The following is a 19,568-nucleotide window of genomic DNA, read 5'->3' on the forward strand; positions in this document are numbered from 1 at the left end:
ATCTGGTAAAACCACGAAGATATATGTAGGGGTATCTGGGAGAAAACTCACCAGAGCACTATCACCCCGTCCCCTGGCTCTGGGTTTAAAGTGCTTCAGTGGAGAGGGATATATCCCACAGCGTGGTATTCAAATAAGTGTTTCCAGATAACGGATTCAGTGAGATATTTATATATATGTGTGTGTGTGTGTGTATATATATATATATGTGTGTGTGTGTGTATATATATATATATATATATGTGTGTAGTGGCACTCACCCTTTCAATGAATAAGTAAAAACCTGCCTTGGTGCAATCCCACGCTGGGTATGTAAAGCAAGAAGGAAAGAGATGCACTCTCAGGTCTTTATAGAAAAAACTCGATATCAAATCAGGGCAGATGTATGTTACCTGTTATTAAATAATATCGAGTTTTTTCTATAAAGACCTGAGAGTGCATCTCTTTCCTTCTTGCTATATATATATATATAGCATCTCCTCTATATGTGTAGGAGATAAAAGGAGAGGCAGGAACTTCCAATTGAATAGTGCCACAGTTGCTTTGTTATAATAAAAGATTAAAAATTCTTACTTTAGTTGTGGTGGCTGGGCATGCCATTGTAACCAGTCTGAACACTTTTTTTGTTTTGGGAGTTCACCTAATGGCACAAACAGAATGATTGATTGTTGAAACTATAATAATTACTCTCTCCTTTCAGTGGTGGGACAACTACTTATCTTAGCCTTCACTGTTTGCCCAGATGTAGTTTCAGTAGATCTTCCAATTTAGGCCCTTTTTAAAGCTTTCCAAATTATTCAATATTGTTAGAAAAACTTTCCAAATGACATACCTACAGAAGTCACCATTAACGCTCATGAGGATTTTGTTTGTCCTCCGGGAGGCATAACCACCTAGCAAAGCTAGTGGGTATGCGGCAGTCTCCCGGAGTCAAATGCCAGAGCTGAAAAGGCTCGCGCTGTGCATCTGCACAGCAACAGCCTTTCAGCCAATCAGGTAATCAGGAGAGCCGTGCTGAGCGCGGGATTCCTGATTACCTCAGATTTTTAAAATGGCATCATTGATGGAGGACTCTATTTCTGTGTCTGCCACAGATTTAGTGGATGCCTCTCTTAAAGGCAGCCCCATCAATGTTAGAAAGCTCCATAAAAGAGCTTTCCTTGCCAGGGAACTTTCCTCTTCATCATCTGAGGAGGATTTGGTCCCAGTTTTAAATAAAAAACGTAAGTCTCCTAGGAAAGACTCTCCCATCAAAATTATTTCACTCCAGATGGGCTATGGAGCACGACTCTGAGGTTAGAGATTTTGCTAAACTAGCCTTCAGATCTCCCTTGGTTAAGGAAGATGATCTTCTCCTCAGGAACCACATCGGTATCCCGGACATTCAGGCTTTAATGGCCCCAGAGGTAGACCCTGCGCTGTTATCCATCACAGGGAGCAGCGTATCCTCTGATCCCACAGACCAGACTTTTCGCAATATACAGTTTAAAATTGCTGATGCTGTGGGCCCGCTATTACTGATGCTGGATAAGGCAGAAAAGGAAGGCAATGTCCAGAAACCTTCCACTTCATCTCTGTTAGCATCTAAGATGGCCCTTTTAAAAGCGTCTGGCAGGGCAGTGCTAATTATCGGCCAAGCCTTTAATTATATATCGAACATCCGCAGATCACGCTGGCTCCATGCAGCTGGTCTGTCCGACCTAGCCCCCAAATCGCATGAGTTCCCAAATTTGGAGGATTCTCACCTATTCGGTCCCTCGTTCATTCAGGAGGTTAAAGGCCGTTACAAGGCAAGGAGATCCTTTTCAGAGCTCAAGAAGACCGTCCCTGGCTACAAAAAGCCCTTTCGGACAGAGGGTCGCCCCTATAGGGCTGCAGGAGCGTCCCGAGAAGCCTCTCACCAGGCCCAGTACCGCCACTACAGTGGAAGACATAAGCTCCCAGGCGGTGGCAGAGGAGCGCATTCCAGAGGCGGTTCAGCCTCCAAAAGAAAACCCATGCATTCAAGTAAGTGTGCCTCCTCATATGCCACTAAATTGGAAGGATATTTCCTCAGACAAATGGGTCCTAAAGATTTTTCAAAGGGGTTTACAACTCCCCCTTTTAAGGTTCCCAGTCCAGAAGTTTGCACCCCTCAGAGAGGTGAACCCAGTGCTAGATGCCTCCCTTTCCTTAGCTTTAAGTCAAGGGAAAATAGAGTTGGCAGACACGTCTATTACAGGATGGGTCAGCCCATTGTTCCCAATACCAAAGTCAGACGGTTCCTGGAGACCGGTCCTAAACGTGAGGCCTCTGAACGCTTTCATCAAAAGGAAAAGGTTCAGGATGGAGGGTTTATCAGATCTTCCAGGCTTAGTACAGAAAGCCTTTTTCTGCATAAAGTTAGACCTAAAAGATGCCTTCCATTCAGTCCCCATAGCCAAGAAACACAGGCGTTTTCTCAGGTTTCAGTGGAAAGGGAAAGTGTGGCAGTGGACCGTTTTGGTGTTTGGCCTATCCAACGCACCATACACATTCTCCAGAATTATGAAATCAGTGATAGCTCATGTCAGACTAAAAGGTTTCATGTGTCTATACTATCTAGACGACATCCTGCTCATGCATCCAGATGGGGAAGCCCTTGCTTCTCAAAGGGATTACCTTGCTTCCCTTTTACAAGACCTAGGATTTGTAGTAAACCTACAGAAATCAGTCCTAATTCCCACTCAAAGCATCCTCTTTCTGGGTTTCATACTGAACACCAGGACTATGTCTCTTGGAATCCCTCGAGACAAATGGGACAAACTACTGGTACATCTCAACTCATCTCTCAGGCACCAGAGTTGGTCCTTGAGAGACCTAGCAAAGATTATCGGGAAATTAATAGCTTTAACACCAGCATACAACAATTCCCCCTTACTTTGCAGAAGAAGTCAGCTGTTTTTAGGGAACCGACTAAGACAGGGTGGCCATTGGGAATCAAAATTTGTTCTCCCCAAGAAGGTCAGAGAAGAACTGAAGTCCATTTTGGAGTTAGAAATTCCACTTCCTCGTCCACTGTTAGAGCAGCCTGCGACAGTCACTCTGACGTCAGACGCCTCAAGTCACGGTTGGGGTGCGTTTACATCCCAGAACGCCATAAGGGGAATCTGGTCAGACCAAGAGAGTCACCTCCATATAAACATTTTGGAGTTACGAGCTATAAAATTAGCTCTCAAGGGCCTAGTTCCTCTAAACCAGTCACCGATGTTGGTAAAAGTCAATTCGGACAACAGGACAGCGGTGGCTTATATAAACCACAGAGGGGGTACAAGATCAAGGGGTCTTTGCTTAGAGGCTCTAGATCTTTGGTCCTGGGCCTTAGCAAACAACGTTCAGGTCTTCGCAGAATATGTTCCGGGAGAGGCGAACGAGCTTGCAGACTCTCTCTCTCGCCAAAGTCTGTCCCTGGCAACGATTCAATTAAAGACTGCTCTTTTCCAACGGATAGAAAGCAATTTTGGCCAGAGACAGGTAGATCTGTTTGCATCCCAAACATCTGCTCAAACCCCCAGGTTCGTCTCCCGAACCTGGACAAAGGGAGCTTGGAAAATGGACGCAATGTCTTTCCAATGGACGGATGTTCCAGCCCCTTATGCTTTCCCCCCTCCATCTTTACTGATGAAAGTGCTGGAGAAGATCCGCAGGGACAGGGTGCAGAGCTTAGTTCTCGTTTATCCAGTATGGACCTCCAGACCCTGGTATCCCTTGATCCACCAGTTAGTCAAGGGAATCAAGATCCCATTAGGCATGACAGTGGACTGCTTTCAGGGAACCAGCGATCTTCTGCTCAAGCTCCCGCAGCTAATGTGGATCGCAGCCCTGGTAGGCTGTTAACACATCCCCTTTTATCGGATCAGGTCTTGGATATTATTAACTCATCTTTAAGACGTAGAACTAGGGTAAGATATAGAAAGATGATCGAGGAATTCAAAGAATGGGAGGTTTCTTTTCTGTCTAACACACAAGGATCTGATACCATTCCTTTGGCGTTAGAATTTCTTACCCTTAAGTTCCATTCTGGTTTATCTGTCAGTTCAATCAAGACCTACGGATCTGCCTTAAACTTCCTGATCCCCAACCTTACTCAGGATGCCCTGTATTTGAGATTACTAAAAGGGTTAGCCGTCTGCCGCCCATATACCCCACGCTACACATCTACTTGGGATGTAGATGTCTTATTAAATTTCCTTAAGTCTTTGGATAATGCTAAAATTGATTTAAGATGGACTGCTATTAAGTTGGCTTCTCTGCTGTCCTTGGCCCTGGCAGCTAGAGGAGCAGAGTTAACTCAAATCCATATTTCAGAACCTTGGTTGTCCAGGACCCCGGGAGGTTTCCATATTATACTAAAAGGCAGACAAAAAACATCCCATTTTTCTCCTGGTCCGGTAGAACTGGACTTGGTCCAAGATTCTTCCGATCCAGGCTTATGTTTAGTCAGTTTGTTACAATCGTACCTTCAACTTTCTGCTGGATTTAGAAATGATATCAGTCAATTATTCATTACATCAAGGAATCCCTTTCGTCCAGCCAAGGTTAATACAATTAGAGGCTGGATACTTTCCGCCATGTCTACGGCTGGAATTGATGTTTCAGTGTTCAAAAGCCATTCAATTAGGGGAGCCTCGGCTACTAAAGCAGCAGGAAAGGGCCTTCCTCTCCCTACTATCTTAAAAGCTGCAAGATGGTTGTCCAGTAAAACCTTTGTTAGATTTTACTGGAGGCCATCAGAAGTTGAACGCCTTCAGTTTCTTAGGACCACCACCAGGTGTGTGCTATTCTACCCACTAGCTTTGCTAGGTGGTTATGCCTCCCGGAGGACAAATCAGAGTTTGCAGGAATCTATGATCTGCAAACTTTCTTTGTCTTAGGGATGAGCATAACCACCTAGCAATAGCGCCCGTCCCACCCTCCTCCAAGTTAAGAGTTTTGCCTGCTGGTGGTAGTTTGCTTTCTAAAACATAAGGTTATCTGGTGCTTATTCAACATTTGATAACCGTTCTCTGTTTTGTTTTTTACAGACTATAGCCGTACTCCAAGACCGGACCAACAAACCAAAGATCCACCTAAATAGGAGAAGTGGATGCAAGTAGTCTCGTCGGTTCAATATTCGCATGGACTCCCTGCATAAAGAATATGTTTGCTGAGACTTGTTTCAACATTTCTCTTCTCTTTTATTGAACTTATTTCGTTGCAATTTGTTGAATGTTTCCACTATTCATTTGTTACTCTCCTTTGGCATACATTGTTGCCTTGTTTTTCAGTTCAGCTGTTTTATACAAAGTTTCAAGTCTATCTTGTATGTCTTCATGATTTATTAAATATTTTCTTGTTCCCCTGTACTATTGGCATCTTGAACTGTTTTATTTGCGTTTAGACGTTTAAATATATTCCCGTACACTGTCGGAAATATTTATCCTTAGTACTTCGTGGGATGTGCTAACCATCCGCAGTTTCCCAATTTTAAAAATCTGAGGTAATCAGGAATCCCGCGCTCAGCACGGCTCTCCTGATTACCTGATTGGCTGAAAGGCTGTTGCTGTGCAGATGCACAGCGCGAGCCTTTTCAGCTCTGGCATTTGACTCCGGGAGACTGCCGCATACCCACTAGCTTTGCTAGGTGGTTATGCTCATCCCTAAGACAAAGAAAGTTTGCAGATCATAGATTCCTGCAAACTCTGATAGATGAATCATTTGCCAAGTTTTTCTAACTGTATTGAATACTTTGGAAGGCTTATCAAATCAAAGCCTTGGTTGGTTGTCTCTTTCCTGAGCCATGTTGTGGGATAAGTAAGTGTTGTCCCAACTGGTAGAAAAACGGTGGCGTTCCTTCTAACTTGACATAATCTTCCCAAGCAGACATTTTGTGACGAAGAACAGGTGGTAAATCTAAATTATGCAAAAAAAGAAAAAAAAATCTTTTGCAAGAGAAAACCAAAACGTGTAATAATTTCACAATAGGGGGAACTTTTATAGTATGCTAGCAAATGTATTGGTTAATGATGCCGAATGTTCGGCCCTGGGATACCTTATACTGCAATGGGAACATTCATAACTCCCAGCCAAGGCAAGGTGAAAATGTAAAGCAGATGAGTTTATGATATTAAATAATTTCCCATGCCAAAATAAGGCAAGCAATATGCTGGTTTTCACAGAAATTACGTGTAAACTATATACCTTTAATGTTGCAGCATTTATATTTTTATGACAAAGTGTCTTTCAAACATGACATTTTAAGAAATGATTCTAGAATTTTTACTTTCCAGTCATGGTGATTGATTGTTCCTTTTTTTTTTTATTTTTTTTTTATAGGAAGCCATGCAATTTGTCAGCCGTCACATTTTGGAATCTGAAGTTCTCCAATCTGCTGCTGCTGGCCTGGGATTTTCATATCATGAACCTGTAAGCATTAATGGCATACACATGGCAAATAGATTTTATCACTGCTCTACTGTATCACTGCTACGATTAAAACCAGGCATGGTCTACTGAGCAAGTTCATTGCAAGGGCACTACAGCCTCCTCGTTAGTTTTTAGTACAAGAATACATATTTTATCACCAGTAATGTTTTGGGGGAATGAATACTTTGCTTCTTCTCCAGCATTCTTTGCACCCCCTTTTCAATTTTAAGAGGGTATGACTAACACACTATTTGGCTGGAACAGAAAAGGAAATGGCAGACTTTAGCGGAGAGTGTGTTTGGAGAATTTTTTTCAAATCTTTTTTTTTTTACTAAAATATGCAAATCCCTGAAGAAATCCTGACACTTTACTTAAGCCTGAAAACTTGCTGTTGTCATGATCTGAACATGTGTATAGTGGCCACCATATTTTTCGAGCATATGGCTGGAGTAAAGAATATTTTATAGAGCTATGGTTATGTTAAAATAGAGCTTATATTCCATTCATGTCCCCCATTTACAGCTCTATGTGTGATGTGAGTATGTGGTTGTATCAAATTAGCTAGAATATCCCATTCCTGTCAAGCACCCTTCACAGAATGCTCAATGACAAGTCAAATTCTTCCACCAAATAAAGTTCTATAAAGAGCAGTGAAATGCTTTCATCCTTAAAGAATGCAGGTGAAGAAGGTGCCTCTTCACACCGATGTATAATTTAGCTCAGTAGTTCAGCTCTAAGTGTTTTTATGTGATCAGTGGAGCAGAACCAGCTGAGTCTCATAGCTTCTTAAGAAAATCTGTTTCTGAGTAATTTAGGCTGGGTGTTAATTCTTTGTTTAAAAAGACAGAAAAAGGCGTTGTTTCAAATATATAAATCCCATCAAAAAGTTATTATTGCTGTAATAGTAATACTGCTCATACCAGATTGTATGGCATATTTGATTTCTTTATCGCTATTCATATTCAAGTTTTTATTTATAAAGTGCACTTATTTCTTAATATACAATAAGCATATTTTATACATCTTAGCTCATATATATATATATATATATATATATATATATATATATATATGTATATGTGTATATATATATATATATATATATATATATATGTGTATATATATATATATATATATATATATATATATAATAATTATTATTATTATTATTATTATTATTATTATTATTATTATTATTATTATGAAAGGAATATGCCAAGTCCCATAACCACTGCAAGCTTGACAAAGACCTCTTAGCAGGTCGAAACGTTACTGCTCCTTTTGTTCTATTAAAACTGCCTGCGACTTGAACGCCTTGAGTGCCTGGAGAAATTCTTGTGCTGCTTTATCGTTGTGGGATTGCTGGTCCTACTCCGGAGCACCGGGTGGCTGCTGGGATTGAGTGCGGCTCCTATCACTATTTTCCCAATATAACTAGTCAAACGGTTTGATGTCTTACCTGTGGTCCAAGCCTCCTGTACACTTCCTTTTTGCAATGAAACCCAGAAGCTCCTACTGTGAAGGGCTAGCTGACTGGCTGAGCATCAGCTGATCCCTCTCAGTCTATGAGGAAGTCCTGTACCACCGAGCCTACCTCTTATGACTAGGTAACCCTACAATGAAAGTATTGCCATATCTGATTAACGGAAATGTATTCAACTTCAGGTTTCAAACAGGCGGTTGGCATTGCACCCAGACCACTTTACTGAAATGTATTGTGTTCCTTTAATGAAAATTTGTAGCAGTTCACATTTATGAATTAAATAACGCTATTCTAGATCATAGTTGCTTGCTAAACGGTACATGCTAAACGGTACATGCAGTTTGTGCAGGAGGGGCCATAGATGTATTGTTTCTTTGTATTGCCAGAAAGTGATTTTAATTTGCTAGGTTTCATTGTATAAAAACCCTTTGAGTATATTGGTGCTCAAATATCTTCATTTTACACTTCTCATTTGATTCTAGAAGCAAGCCTTTCTCATCAGTATGTATTATGATAATCATACCTCTGTAACTGCTCGAAAGTCACCCAACTGAATCCAGCAAAATAACTTAATTTGTTCTTCAAAACCACAATGCAATATCTCTTACATGTTCAAAACCCAATATATTAAAAATATGTAGCTGCATCCCTTATAGTATTTTATTTTAGATCTAGGCTTTTCCTCTGAGATGCAAAGCTCTGAAGATCCCTGGAAACATATGTACACAGTTATCCCTTCCGCTGCCTGCATTTGAAAACCACTATCAGTTGGCTTTAATGTTACTCTGGCCAAAACTCTGGAAATATAGTTTTGTATTTCCTGAGCTTTGTCTTTTTCAGAAGTGAAATAGCACCATGCTGTTCAAGAAATAAACGACTTAAATAGGTACATTATGTCCATTTTGAAAGCACAATGCTCCAGTAACAGGGATATCTGGTCACATTCGAATAATAGATTGTGATTGTGAGTGATATACGAATTAGCAAACACCGCACTTCAACTCCGGTTCTTCTGGTTTCAATAACAGTCCTAATGGATATTATATAAATACTTCTGTTAAATAATGACATTCACCCTCCTGTCTGGTTTCCTGCAGTGGAGGAAAGTATTACGAGCGATGCTTTTGCGCTCATTTGTAGGTACTCTGCAAAGCAAAAGGAGTTTTCTTTTTCTGTGTTAGATGATGAGTTGTGTGCAGCATCTCTTTCAGGTGACAGCCGGCACAGAAGCAGTCATGTTCTTAGGGAGACAGAATAAATTGATCCCAAATATTCTAATACAGATGTCTGCAGCTAGGAATGAGATTGTGTTGTCTGATTTGTGAAATTTACTGAAATTATCAAGTTGCTAGAAAGCTGTTTGATTGTGCTGTCTTGTTGCAGGATTTCTGGATTACTGGTGGAGATCGACAAGATGAAAACCGGTATGTGCAATAAGTTTACTCTGGACAGGAAATTAGAAGGTTCCATTTATATACTTAATAAATTGACGTGGTGATCGTGTAGGATTTAGAACTGTAACTATAGTCAACATAAAGATTGATGGGACATGTAGGAATTTGTTATATTTAGTTCTACCTGAATATAGTTAAATTCCTAAATATTGGATAGATCAGTAAATATACATTATTTTACACAGGTATATTTATACAATTATAAATTGTTATATTACCTACAGTTCTTGAACAAGGTTCATTTTTAGCCCAAAAGCTAGACTATATTTACTGGCCTAATGCTTTATTACAACATATAGTGAAAAAACAAAAAAAATATACACACTAAAGTAAACAGTAGTATACGTAAAACCTAGAAGTGTTCCCAGGTGTACCTCACAGACGCCTAATAATTAATAAGCACAAAGAAAGAGTGGGAAAAAACAGCCAGTATACGTATATGAAATAAAAGAACCACCTGGAAATGCAGACCAGGATAAGTAGATCAAATTGAGATCTATAATAATAATAAACACCACATAGCGTAATATAGTAATAACAAAATTAGATATGTGGTGTTAGTAGAAAACTCACAAACATGTGATGAATCAGGCTTTTCGCCCCACCAGGGGTTAAATGAACCAGGAGAGTGAAAGGTCTCAGATGATGTACATCCTTATATTTGGAAAGGAAAAAGACCGCATATGGTGAAGTAAAATCAAAACATGGAAAGATTTATTAGAATGCACTTACAAACTGTAGTAAAATCACGAGCATATCTCCACACAGGGTGGAACATAGCAGCAGCGTGGTAGATCTTTGGAAAATAGCCAACAGCAGCAAAATAGTTAAAAGTAAAATAACAATAAAAGACAAAGTCCAAACTTAGTAGAATCCAACGCGTTTCGTCCGACGAAGGACTTCCTTAGGGATCTGTAATAGTTCAACCTGATGGGGACTTCTTATAAAGCTGGCAACTCTGATTGATCCGTTTCACCTGATGGCGTGCATTCCACTGTGGGACGCAAGGATGTGTCTTCTATGCGGCCAGGGACGGATGCCGAGATGGATCAATAGGGTGTAGCTTTCAGATAGAGAATATGTACTGCACGATACCAGGCAATGAAAAAAACATCAGAAACCAGTAATAAATCTAATTGGTATACTGTGTATATATAAAATGACACAAATACAAAAATGAAATGTGGAATAAAAAAAGTATACAAATATGTATAATGTACTGTATAGCATTTGTATGTAAAGTCAAGTATATCTCTATTTGATTATACTGTGTTGTCGAAATCCGATTTTTTTTTATTCCACTCTTTATATATGCATTTAATTTCATATATACATTTATACTCCATATATACAACTCTATTTCTATATAATTTTCATTTTCTATTAATATGTAATTGCTTTTTTATATCATTTTTACACCATTGTCATTATACATATATGTATACTTGTTTTTATTCCCCATTTCATTTTTATATTTTTGCATTTGTGTCATTTTATATATACACAGTATACCAATTAAATTTATTACTGGTTTCTGATGTTTTTTTCATTTCCTGGTATTGTTACATGTTTAGGGCGACTGTTCACCTTTTCTTTGATTTTTCCTTAGACTCTGTGCAGTCCGCTTCTGCGCGGGCGCATGTTCCTATTTTGGAGCACGCGCAGTACATATTCTCTATCTGAACTCTACACTCTATTGCTCCATATCGGCATCCGTCCCTGGCCGCATAGAAGACACGTCCTTGCGTCCCACAGTGGAACGCACGCCATTAGGTGAAACGGATTTGCCGGCTTTATAAGAGGTCCCCATCGTGGTGAACTATTGCAGATCCCTGAGGAAGTCCCTCGTCGGATATTTGATACCCTACTAACCTCAACATCTGAGGAAAGGGATTTAGGGGTAATTATTTCAGATGACTTAAAGGTAGGAAGACAATGTAATAGAGAAGCTGGAAATGCTAGCAGAATGCTTGGTTGTATAGGGAGAGGTATTAGCAGTAGAAAGAGGGAAGTGCTCATGCCATTGTACAGAACACTGGTGAGACCTCACTTGGAGTATTGTACACAGTACTGGAGACCATATCTTCAGAAGGATATTGATACCTTAGAGAGAGTTCAGAGAAGGGCTACTAAACTGGTTCATGGATTGCAGGATAAAACTTACCAGGAAAGGTTAAAGGATCTTAACATGTAAAGCTTGGAGGAAAGACGAGACAGGCGGGATATGATGGAAACATTTAAATACATAAAGGGAATCAACACAGTAAAGGAGGAGACTATATTTAAAAGAAGGAGAACTACCACAACAAGAGGACATAGTCCTAAATTAGAGGGGCAAAGGTTTAAAAATAATATCAGGAAGTATTACTTTACTGGGAGGGTAGTGGATGCATGGAATAGCCTTCCAACTGAAGTGGTAGAGGTTAACACAGTGAGGGAGTTTAAGCATGCATGGGATAGGCATAAGGCTATCCTAGACTTAAGATAAGGCCGGGGACTAATTAAAGAAATATTGGGCAGACTAGATGGGCCGAATGGTTGTTACCTGCCGTCACATTCTACGTTTCTATAAACAGTATGCTTGTTGGGCATGTCAGTTAGCCATAAACTACCCTGATCAGTTTAGTGTGCAGCGGCAGACACTGTAAAGATGTAAATAGGAGCAGCTGGCTTCAATCTAAGAACTCATGTTATTTAATGGACGGAACAAGCACATATGTCTACTGAGGCTCAAGGAACTGCAACAATAGATGATTTACTGTGAGCGCACTGCTTTCCGCACTGCAACTGCAGTCCTTTTTTCAGTGGGAAAATTCTAAGAAAGGAGTTTTACATAAATCATTTCAATACACTAGACTAAAATAAGCTACTCGTTTTTTTTTTTTTTTTTTTTTTTTACTGTTTTTTGTTTTTGTTCTTTTAAAAGAACCAATACCAAGACACTACCATATACACAATTATGGTTGACCACTTTGCCGTCATGCAGTGCATTGCTTTAAAGGGACACTGTAGGCACCCAGACCACTTCTGCTCATTGGAGTGGTCTGGGTGCCAACTCCCACTACCCTTAACCCTGCAAGTGTAATTATTGCAGTTTTTCATAAACTGCAATATTTACATTGCAGGGTTAACTCCACCTCTAGTGGCTGTCTATTAGACAGCCACTAGAGGTCACTTCCTGGGTTCTAGCACAGGTTTCCTGTGCTAGAGCGTCGCTGGACGTCCTCACGCTGTGTGAGGACCTCCAGCGTCGCTCAAAACCCCATAGGAAAGCATTGAAATGATTTTTCAATGCTTTCCTATGGGGAGACGTAATGCGCATGCGCGGAATTTCCGCGCATGCGCATTAGGTCTCCTCGGCCGGTGAGCGAGATCAGTCTCGCCCACCGGCCGACGTAATCACTAGGAGGAGCGTCGCGGAGGCGGAGACAGCGGCGAGGGACATCGCCGCTGTCCCAGGTAAGTCACTGAAGGGGTTTTCACCCCTTCAGTAACCGGGGATTGGTGGGTGGGAGGGAGAGGGACCCTCCAGTGCCAGAAAAACGGATCGTTTTTCTGGCACTGGAGTTTCCCTTTAATATCCAGTGATGGCATAGACCGTTAGGCAGTAAAAGTACCAGCAGGTGTTAAATCCTGGGGCCACAGTAAGCAAGATCACTCAGTTGGGTATTTCTAAGTGTGCCCCCAGGCTGCAGCATTTAAAAAAGGTGGTACCCAGGTATCGTGCTTCCATAATAAATCTAAAAGTAATTGTGCCCCCTTCCACCTGGCACGGTCCTTTCCTGTGTCAGGGAGATCCACAGGGTCTGAAAAGACACTGGTGAGATTCTCCCTGCTTTTCACCTGCTGCAGAAGCAGTGCTGGGCTCTGCCCGCTGCCCAGCACCTATGTCAGATTCTGCAGAGATGGCTGTCCCTCTCATGCTACAATCAGACAGTACAGATGACATACATCAGTAGAGGGAGGTGGAATTAGGACTGGGATTAGAGAGTGGGATTCTGGGTATGATTATGGGTAGGGTTAGAGTTTAGAGTATGGATTGGATTAGTGGTAGGAAAAGGGGTTAGATTTGTGGTCGGATTATAGGTAAGACTAGAGTTTGGATAAAAAGTTGCATTAAGGATTGGATTACGGGTCTGAATAAGGGTCGGATTAGGGCTATTACTAGGGGATAAGGTATGCGTGTGGGGTATCATTGTACTCGTGAAAAGTAGCAGAATATAATTATGGTGTGTTTTTAGTACTGGGGCAAGCATGGTCAATGAATAACCTCCCCTGCCCCATACAAACAAATTAAGTAACTTGTGCTAGGTTTGTCATAAAATTATTACATGAAAAGTGTCAACATGCTCTTAGTTACATAGCCTGGGGAATGTACTTTCTACAACTATATATTGTTTTATAATTTCTAAAACTGTAATGATATCAAAGACAAATTGGACATTTTACTTGCACTTAGTGTGTAGAAATGATTACCTGTAAAACTGGAAAAAAATTTTTAAAAAAAATAATAATTTCCCCATTTTTAAAAACATTTTCATACTATAATATTGCGTTAAGTGTGCTCAAAGGGTATCAACAGGAAGCCCTATTTCTCCTTAAAATGTGTATATGTATCCCATACAATATATTTTATGTTATATCATTAAAATATATTGTATGGGTGCACTAAAACAGGGGAAAATTGTGGTAAAATGAATGCTTGTCAAAAACACCAATGAGGCCTTTGTCACAAACACATTGCATTTAAAAAAAAAGCCTTGGTCCTTAAGAGGTTAATGTAAAAAATGCTGATGAAAGCTCATGTGAGCACGACCATCATCCCTTCTTGTTCCTGTAGGTTACACCTGCTATGTCACAGTTACTTTTGTTTGTAAACACTATAACACCACAGAATTTTGTGTTCTATTAATCATTAATTTTTCACCCCCTCATTTGAAGCAAATATGATGTTATGAAATTTGTATGTGCATTTCAAAAATACACCTATACTGAGCACATGCCAAATAGGGCTTGACCGTTATAAAAGCTTGCCTACTGGACGCTTTGCCAGCAAAGTTTCATCATCAAGCTCATTATAGGTTATATGGCAACTTGCAACTTGATCAGTTTTATAAATGTGGTCATTTTTGGGGTGGGGGGGGGGGGAGATTTGTTTTATATTGCATTTCACCATTAAACAAAAACTTGATTGCGTCTCTTTGTTTGTTAATTATGTTAATTACTTAATTACCTTTCCTTCTCTCTATGACACAGGAATCCATCAGGGACTCAGAGTGAACTAACCGATGTCACTGGACTTTTATCAGGGAGGAAGGCAGTGCAGAAGATTGACCGGCAACTTAGAGAAGGTAAGTGCTATTGGCAGAGCAAACCACAAGTATTAGTCTGTATGTGTAAACTTGTATGGTTATTACAGGCTAACGATCATAGTAACATTGCAAAATAGTACTAAATGAGAAGCAGTCATTAAGGAAACAGAATATGTATCTGCCATTGTTAACCAATGCAGAACTGCCCCAGTTTTGCTTTGATAAAGATTTCCATAAATATTTACACCTTTGTTAAATAATCTTGGATATATGTGAACAATGGCATCTGTACCTCACCTAATATCTATTGATCTATCAATCCTACTCACCCACTACAGAGTTCATTGTGTACAGTACACTTATTCAACAAATCCTACTCACAAGGGAATATGTCTACTTTAGGAATGCATCTCTTACTGAAAGGAATTTGTGGAGCTGAGGATGTAAAAAAACTTTAAATATTTAGAACTTTTTTTTTTAAGTGTTCTAAGAAATGCGGATGGAACAAAGTTCCCTGCTGTCTATAGTTTTTTTTAAAAATTTCTCTCTACTTTTTTCACTGTTTGTTATTGACATCTAGTGGTCAAAGTTGGAACTAGCACCGTCTGTGATTATTTAAATTTGTGCTAATATTTATAGATCTTTGTACTCTGTTTAGGTATGTTAAATGTATAGTAGTCAGTGGTGTATTCTGGTTTTGTGCTGCCCTAGGCATGACAAAACTTAGCCCCTCCCCCCTTCCAAATTTCTATTCCTGACAGACACACGCCCTCACTGATGCATGCACTGACATACACTCTCACAGACACAGTCATTGTCATACACATTGTTTAACCAACACACTCTTTCACTGAAACACACATTCACAGGCATACACACTCACTCATTCACAGTTACACTCACAGTTACACACATACTCACATTACCCGACAGACACACATATACACTGACAGATACACTTTCACCGACAGACACATGCACACTTACTGACAAACACGTATACACTCTCAGTGACAGACACACTTACTAACACATACACACTCTAACAGATACTTTCTAACAGACACACTAAAACTCAGACACGTTAAGACACACAGGGCCGGCCTTAGGCATTTGGGCGCCCTGTGCAAAAAATCTTCACAGCACCCCCCCTCCCCACTCCATACCCCTTGTCACACACACACACACAGGCAGGCAGACAGCCATACCCACACACACACACACACACAAACACACTCAGGCAGTCATACACAGACAGCCACACACAAACACACACACAGACATAGAATGTGACGGCAGATAAGAACCATTCGGCCCATCTAGTCTGCCCAGACAGTCACACATAGGCAGTCACACACAAACACACAGGCAGACAGCCACACACACACACAGGCAGACAGCCACACACACACACACAGGCAGACAGCCACACACACACACAGGCAGACAGCCACACACACAGCCACACACAAACACACAGGCAGACAGCCAAACACACAGAGGCAAACAGCCACACACAGTCACACACAGACAGACAGACACACACACACGCGCAGACAGTCACACACACGCGCAGACAGTCACACACGCGCAGACAGTCACACACACGCGCAGACAGTCTCACACACACACACAAACATAGGCAAACAGTCACACACACACACAGGTAGACAGCCACACACACACAGTCAGACACACACACTCACTAACAGACAAACACACTCACAGACACACACTAACATACACACACACACTAACATACACAGACACACACTAAAATACACAGACACACACTAACATACACACAGACACACACTAACATACACAGACACACACTAACAGACACAGACACACACTAACAGACACAGACACACACTAACAGACACAGACACACACTAACATACACAGACACACACTAACATACACACACACACACTAACATACACACACACACTCACCCACATTAACACATTTTTTTAAAATTTATTTAGACCCCCCTTAGACCTTTGGGAATGCTGGGGGGGGGTCTCTTCCTCCCTGGTGGTCCAGTGGCTGCTGGGCGGGCGGCGCTGGCGGGCGGCTGGTGAGGGAGCACTTCCTCTGAGCTGTTTGCTCAGCTCCCTCGCGCGCCGCAGAGTGAGGCTGGGAGGCGGAGCCGGAATATGACGTCATATTCGTCATATTCCCGACCGCCCAGCAGCCCGGCATGTCTGTTAGCCGCAAGGCTAACAAGACATTTGCCTTGGGCATTTGGGGGCGGCTTTTTTTGCCGCCCCCTGGAAAATGCCGCCCAAGGCAAATGCCTTGTTAGCATTGCGGCTAACAGACATGCCGTGTGAGCTATGCGGCCGCAGGGCGCCCCCTGCACCATGGCGCCCTGTGCGGCCGCACAGCTCGCACACCCCTAAGGCCGGCCCTGAAGACACACACTCACTAACAGACACACTAACACGCACACACTAACACACTCACTAACAAACGCACACTAGCGTGACACACACCAACACACACCCCAAAACACACACTAACAGACATACACTCACTAAAAGACACACACTAACACACTCACAAAAAAAATAAGTTTCAATCCACCGAGCCTCCTACCTTTGGGATTGCTGGAGTGGATTTTTCCCTGTGGTCCAGTGGGCCTGGCTGCAGCTTGGCGGGCGGTCGGGAGGTCTGGCAGACAGGTGAGCGGTGGAGGCAGGCAGCGAGTGAGCTCCTCTCCTGTCGCTTCTCTCACACCTCTCCCCTCTGTCAGTCCTTACTTTGGCTTCCTGTATCCTATAGGAGTCAATTCAAAGTACTAATTCACACCTATAAAGCACTGAACAACTCTAGCCCCTCCTATATCTCTTCACTGATCCGCAGATATGCCCCTTCTCGGTCTCTTCGCTCTGCCCATGACCTTCTCCTGTCCGCTGCTCGTACCCATACAGCCAACTCACGATTGCAGGACTTCTCGTGGGTGGCTCCTTTCCTTTGGAATAGCTTCCTACTACCTACTCCTCTAGTCTTCAATCATTTAAAAAGTGCCTCAAATCCCATCTCTTTAGGAAAGCTTATGGCCTCCCAGAGTAACCTCTACCTTACATACCTGTCTCTTGCTCTCTCCTATAGGGCAGCACTCTATTCTCTCCTCCAGTTCTCCTTCACTCCCACCTTGTTTGATTGCTACCTCCTGTCCTGTTGTGTTTTACGCCCCACCTCCTATAGACTGTAAGCTTGTTTGAGCAGGGCCCTCTTCAACCTATTGTTCCTGTAAGTTTACTTGTAATTGTCTTACTTATAGTTAAATTCCCTCTCTCATAATATTGTAAAGCGGAATATGCTGGCGCTATATAAATACCAGTATTAATAATAATGTATGGGTGCTGAACTAGAGCAGTCATTAATATTGAATTGACAGAGCATTTATGTGAGTGTTTCTGATTACATCACCGCATCTTGGAGCTGCAATTTATATTACTATTTCACATGGGTTCTGTGGGTCTTTTTTAGACTTAGAATTAAAAATAATACTAATAGTAGTATTACTATTACTTATATATAGTGATAACCCGGACAGTTCGCCGGTGAACATAGTTCGCGGTCGCGAACACGCGCAATGTTCCGTCCGCCCCCTATTTGTCATGGAGGTGGGAGGGTCTAGGAGGGAGGGTCTGCTGCTGATTGGCTGGAATGTGTCTGCTGACTGTGAGGTACAGGGTCAAAGTTTATTCGATGATGACGAAAGGGGGCGGACCGACACGCTATGTTTGCCGGCTAACGGTTCCCGGCGAACTGTTCGGGACATCACTACTTATATATATTCCCTATATATTTATACCAATGATACAACAGCCTCTTACTCCACAGAATGCCTCTAGAAATGAAAGTATTGATCAGGGCTAGAACAAGAACATCTGAAAACCCAATCACACCCATAATATGATCTTAAATGCCATCTACAAGTAATTAAATGTCATTCTGCACTACAAAATAGCGTGCTTAAACTGTGATAGCTGTATGTACTGTTTCGTTTATAGCATCCTTGTGACAGCCTGGATATAAAACAGTGGGAATCTGGAAGGAGCGATAAAGAGTTAATATATGTTTGCAGATGTTTTGTTGACGTTGAGCAGTTTTATTTTAGCGTTTCCATTCATCTTTCACTGAAGCAGGTGGCATCTTACAGGCCATAAAATGAAATGCCACTAGTCTCATTTGCTTTATGCTCCATTCTTGCAGATTAATACAGAGCTGCATTGAAGTGTAATCTGTGCATTTGCAAGCTTGCTTATTGATATTCTGTGTATATATATATATTGCAGGAGGTCCTTTGCTGTATCAAGGTGTAAAACTTGTGTTCAACTCTGCGCACCTCAACGGCACACAGAGGGTTCAGCTGGATAACGTCATATCGGAGGAGGAATGCAGAGAGCTGCGAAATGTTGCTAATGTATGTTTGGCATGTTATCTCACTCTTCTATAATGGCTGCAATATGTAAGGAATTGTAATAAATGCAAATAATTAGAAATACTGACGTGCAACACATATTGTAAGGCTTATTTGTTTTAATGACATTGTGATATCATGTTGTTATAACACTCTCAGAGTGCTGTTGTACAGTAATATGTAAGTGAGCACATACAACATTATCATTCTTTTCATTTTATTTCTATATTTCTGTGGCATAATTATACCTTTTACAAGCTGTCCAGGGTCAACCAGTTACTCTAGCCAGATTTCAAAGTAATCTAATGTAGACATGCTCGGCTCATTACATCAGACTGTTCGCCACCCCCCCAAAAAATGCAATAAACATTTTGTGCTTGGAGCTTGTTTGTGGGATTGTGTGTCTGTACAGTGAGCTGATTGTGGTGTGATGTTTTGTAAATAGGTCGGTTTTGTTT

The 19,568-nt window shown here is 41.3% G+C and overlaps 2 protein-coding genes across 2 annotated transcripts in view; one reads left to right on the forward strand and one right to left on the reverse strand.

Annotated features, from left to right (window-relative positions):
- TP63 (tumor protein p63) overlaps nt 1-19,568 on the reverse strand; it is a 401,462-nt gene that overhangs the window by 225,988 nt on the left and 155,906 nt on the right. The gene's annotated exons all lie outside the window — the stretch shown is intronic.
- The window catches only part of P3H2 (prolyl 3-hydroxylase 2), a 208,036-nt gene that overhangs the window by 172,137 nt on the left and 16,331 nt on the right, over nt 1-19,568 (forward strand). The window contains exons 6-9 of the mRNA XM_063442798.1: nt 6,334-6,423; nt 9,290-9,330; nt 14,617-14,711; nt 18,986-19,113. Of these exons, the coding sequence (XP_063298868.1) occupies nt 6,334-6,423; nt 9,290-9,330; nt 14,617-14,711; nt 18,986-19,113 (354 nt within the window). The remainder of the gene's footprint in view (nt 1-6,333; nt 6,424-9,289; nt 9,331-14,616; nt 14,712-18,985; nt 19,114-19,568) is intronic.

The sequence above is a fragment of the Pelobates fuscus genome, chromosome 2 (genome assembly GCF_036172605.1).
Source record: "Pelobates fuscus isolate aPelFus1 chromosome 2, aPelFus1.pri, whole genome shotgun sequence".
Lineage (NCBI taxonomy): Eukaryota > Metazoa > Chordata > Amphibia > Anura > Pelobatidae > Pelobates > Pelobates fuscus.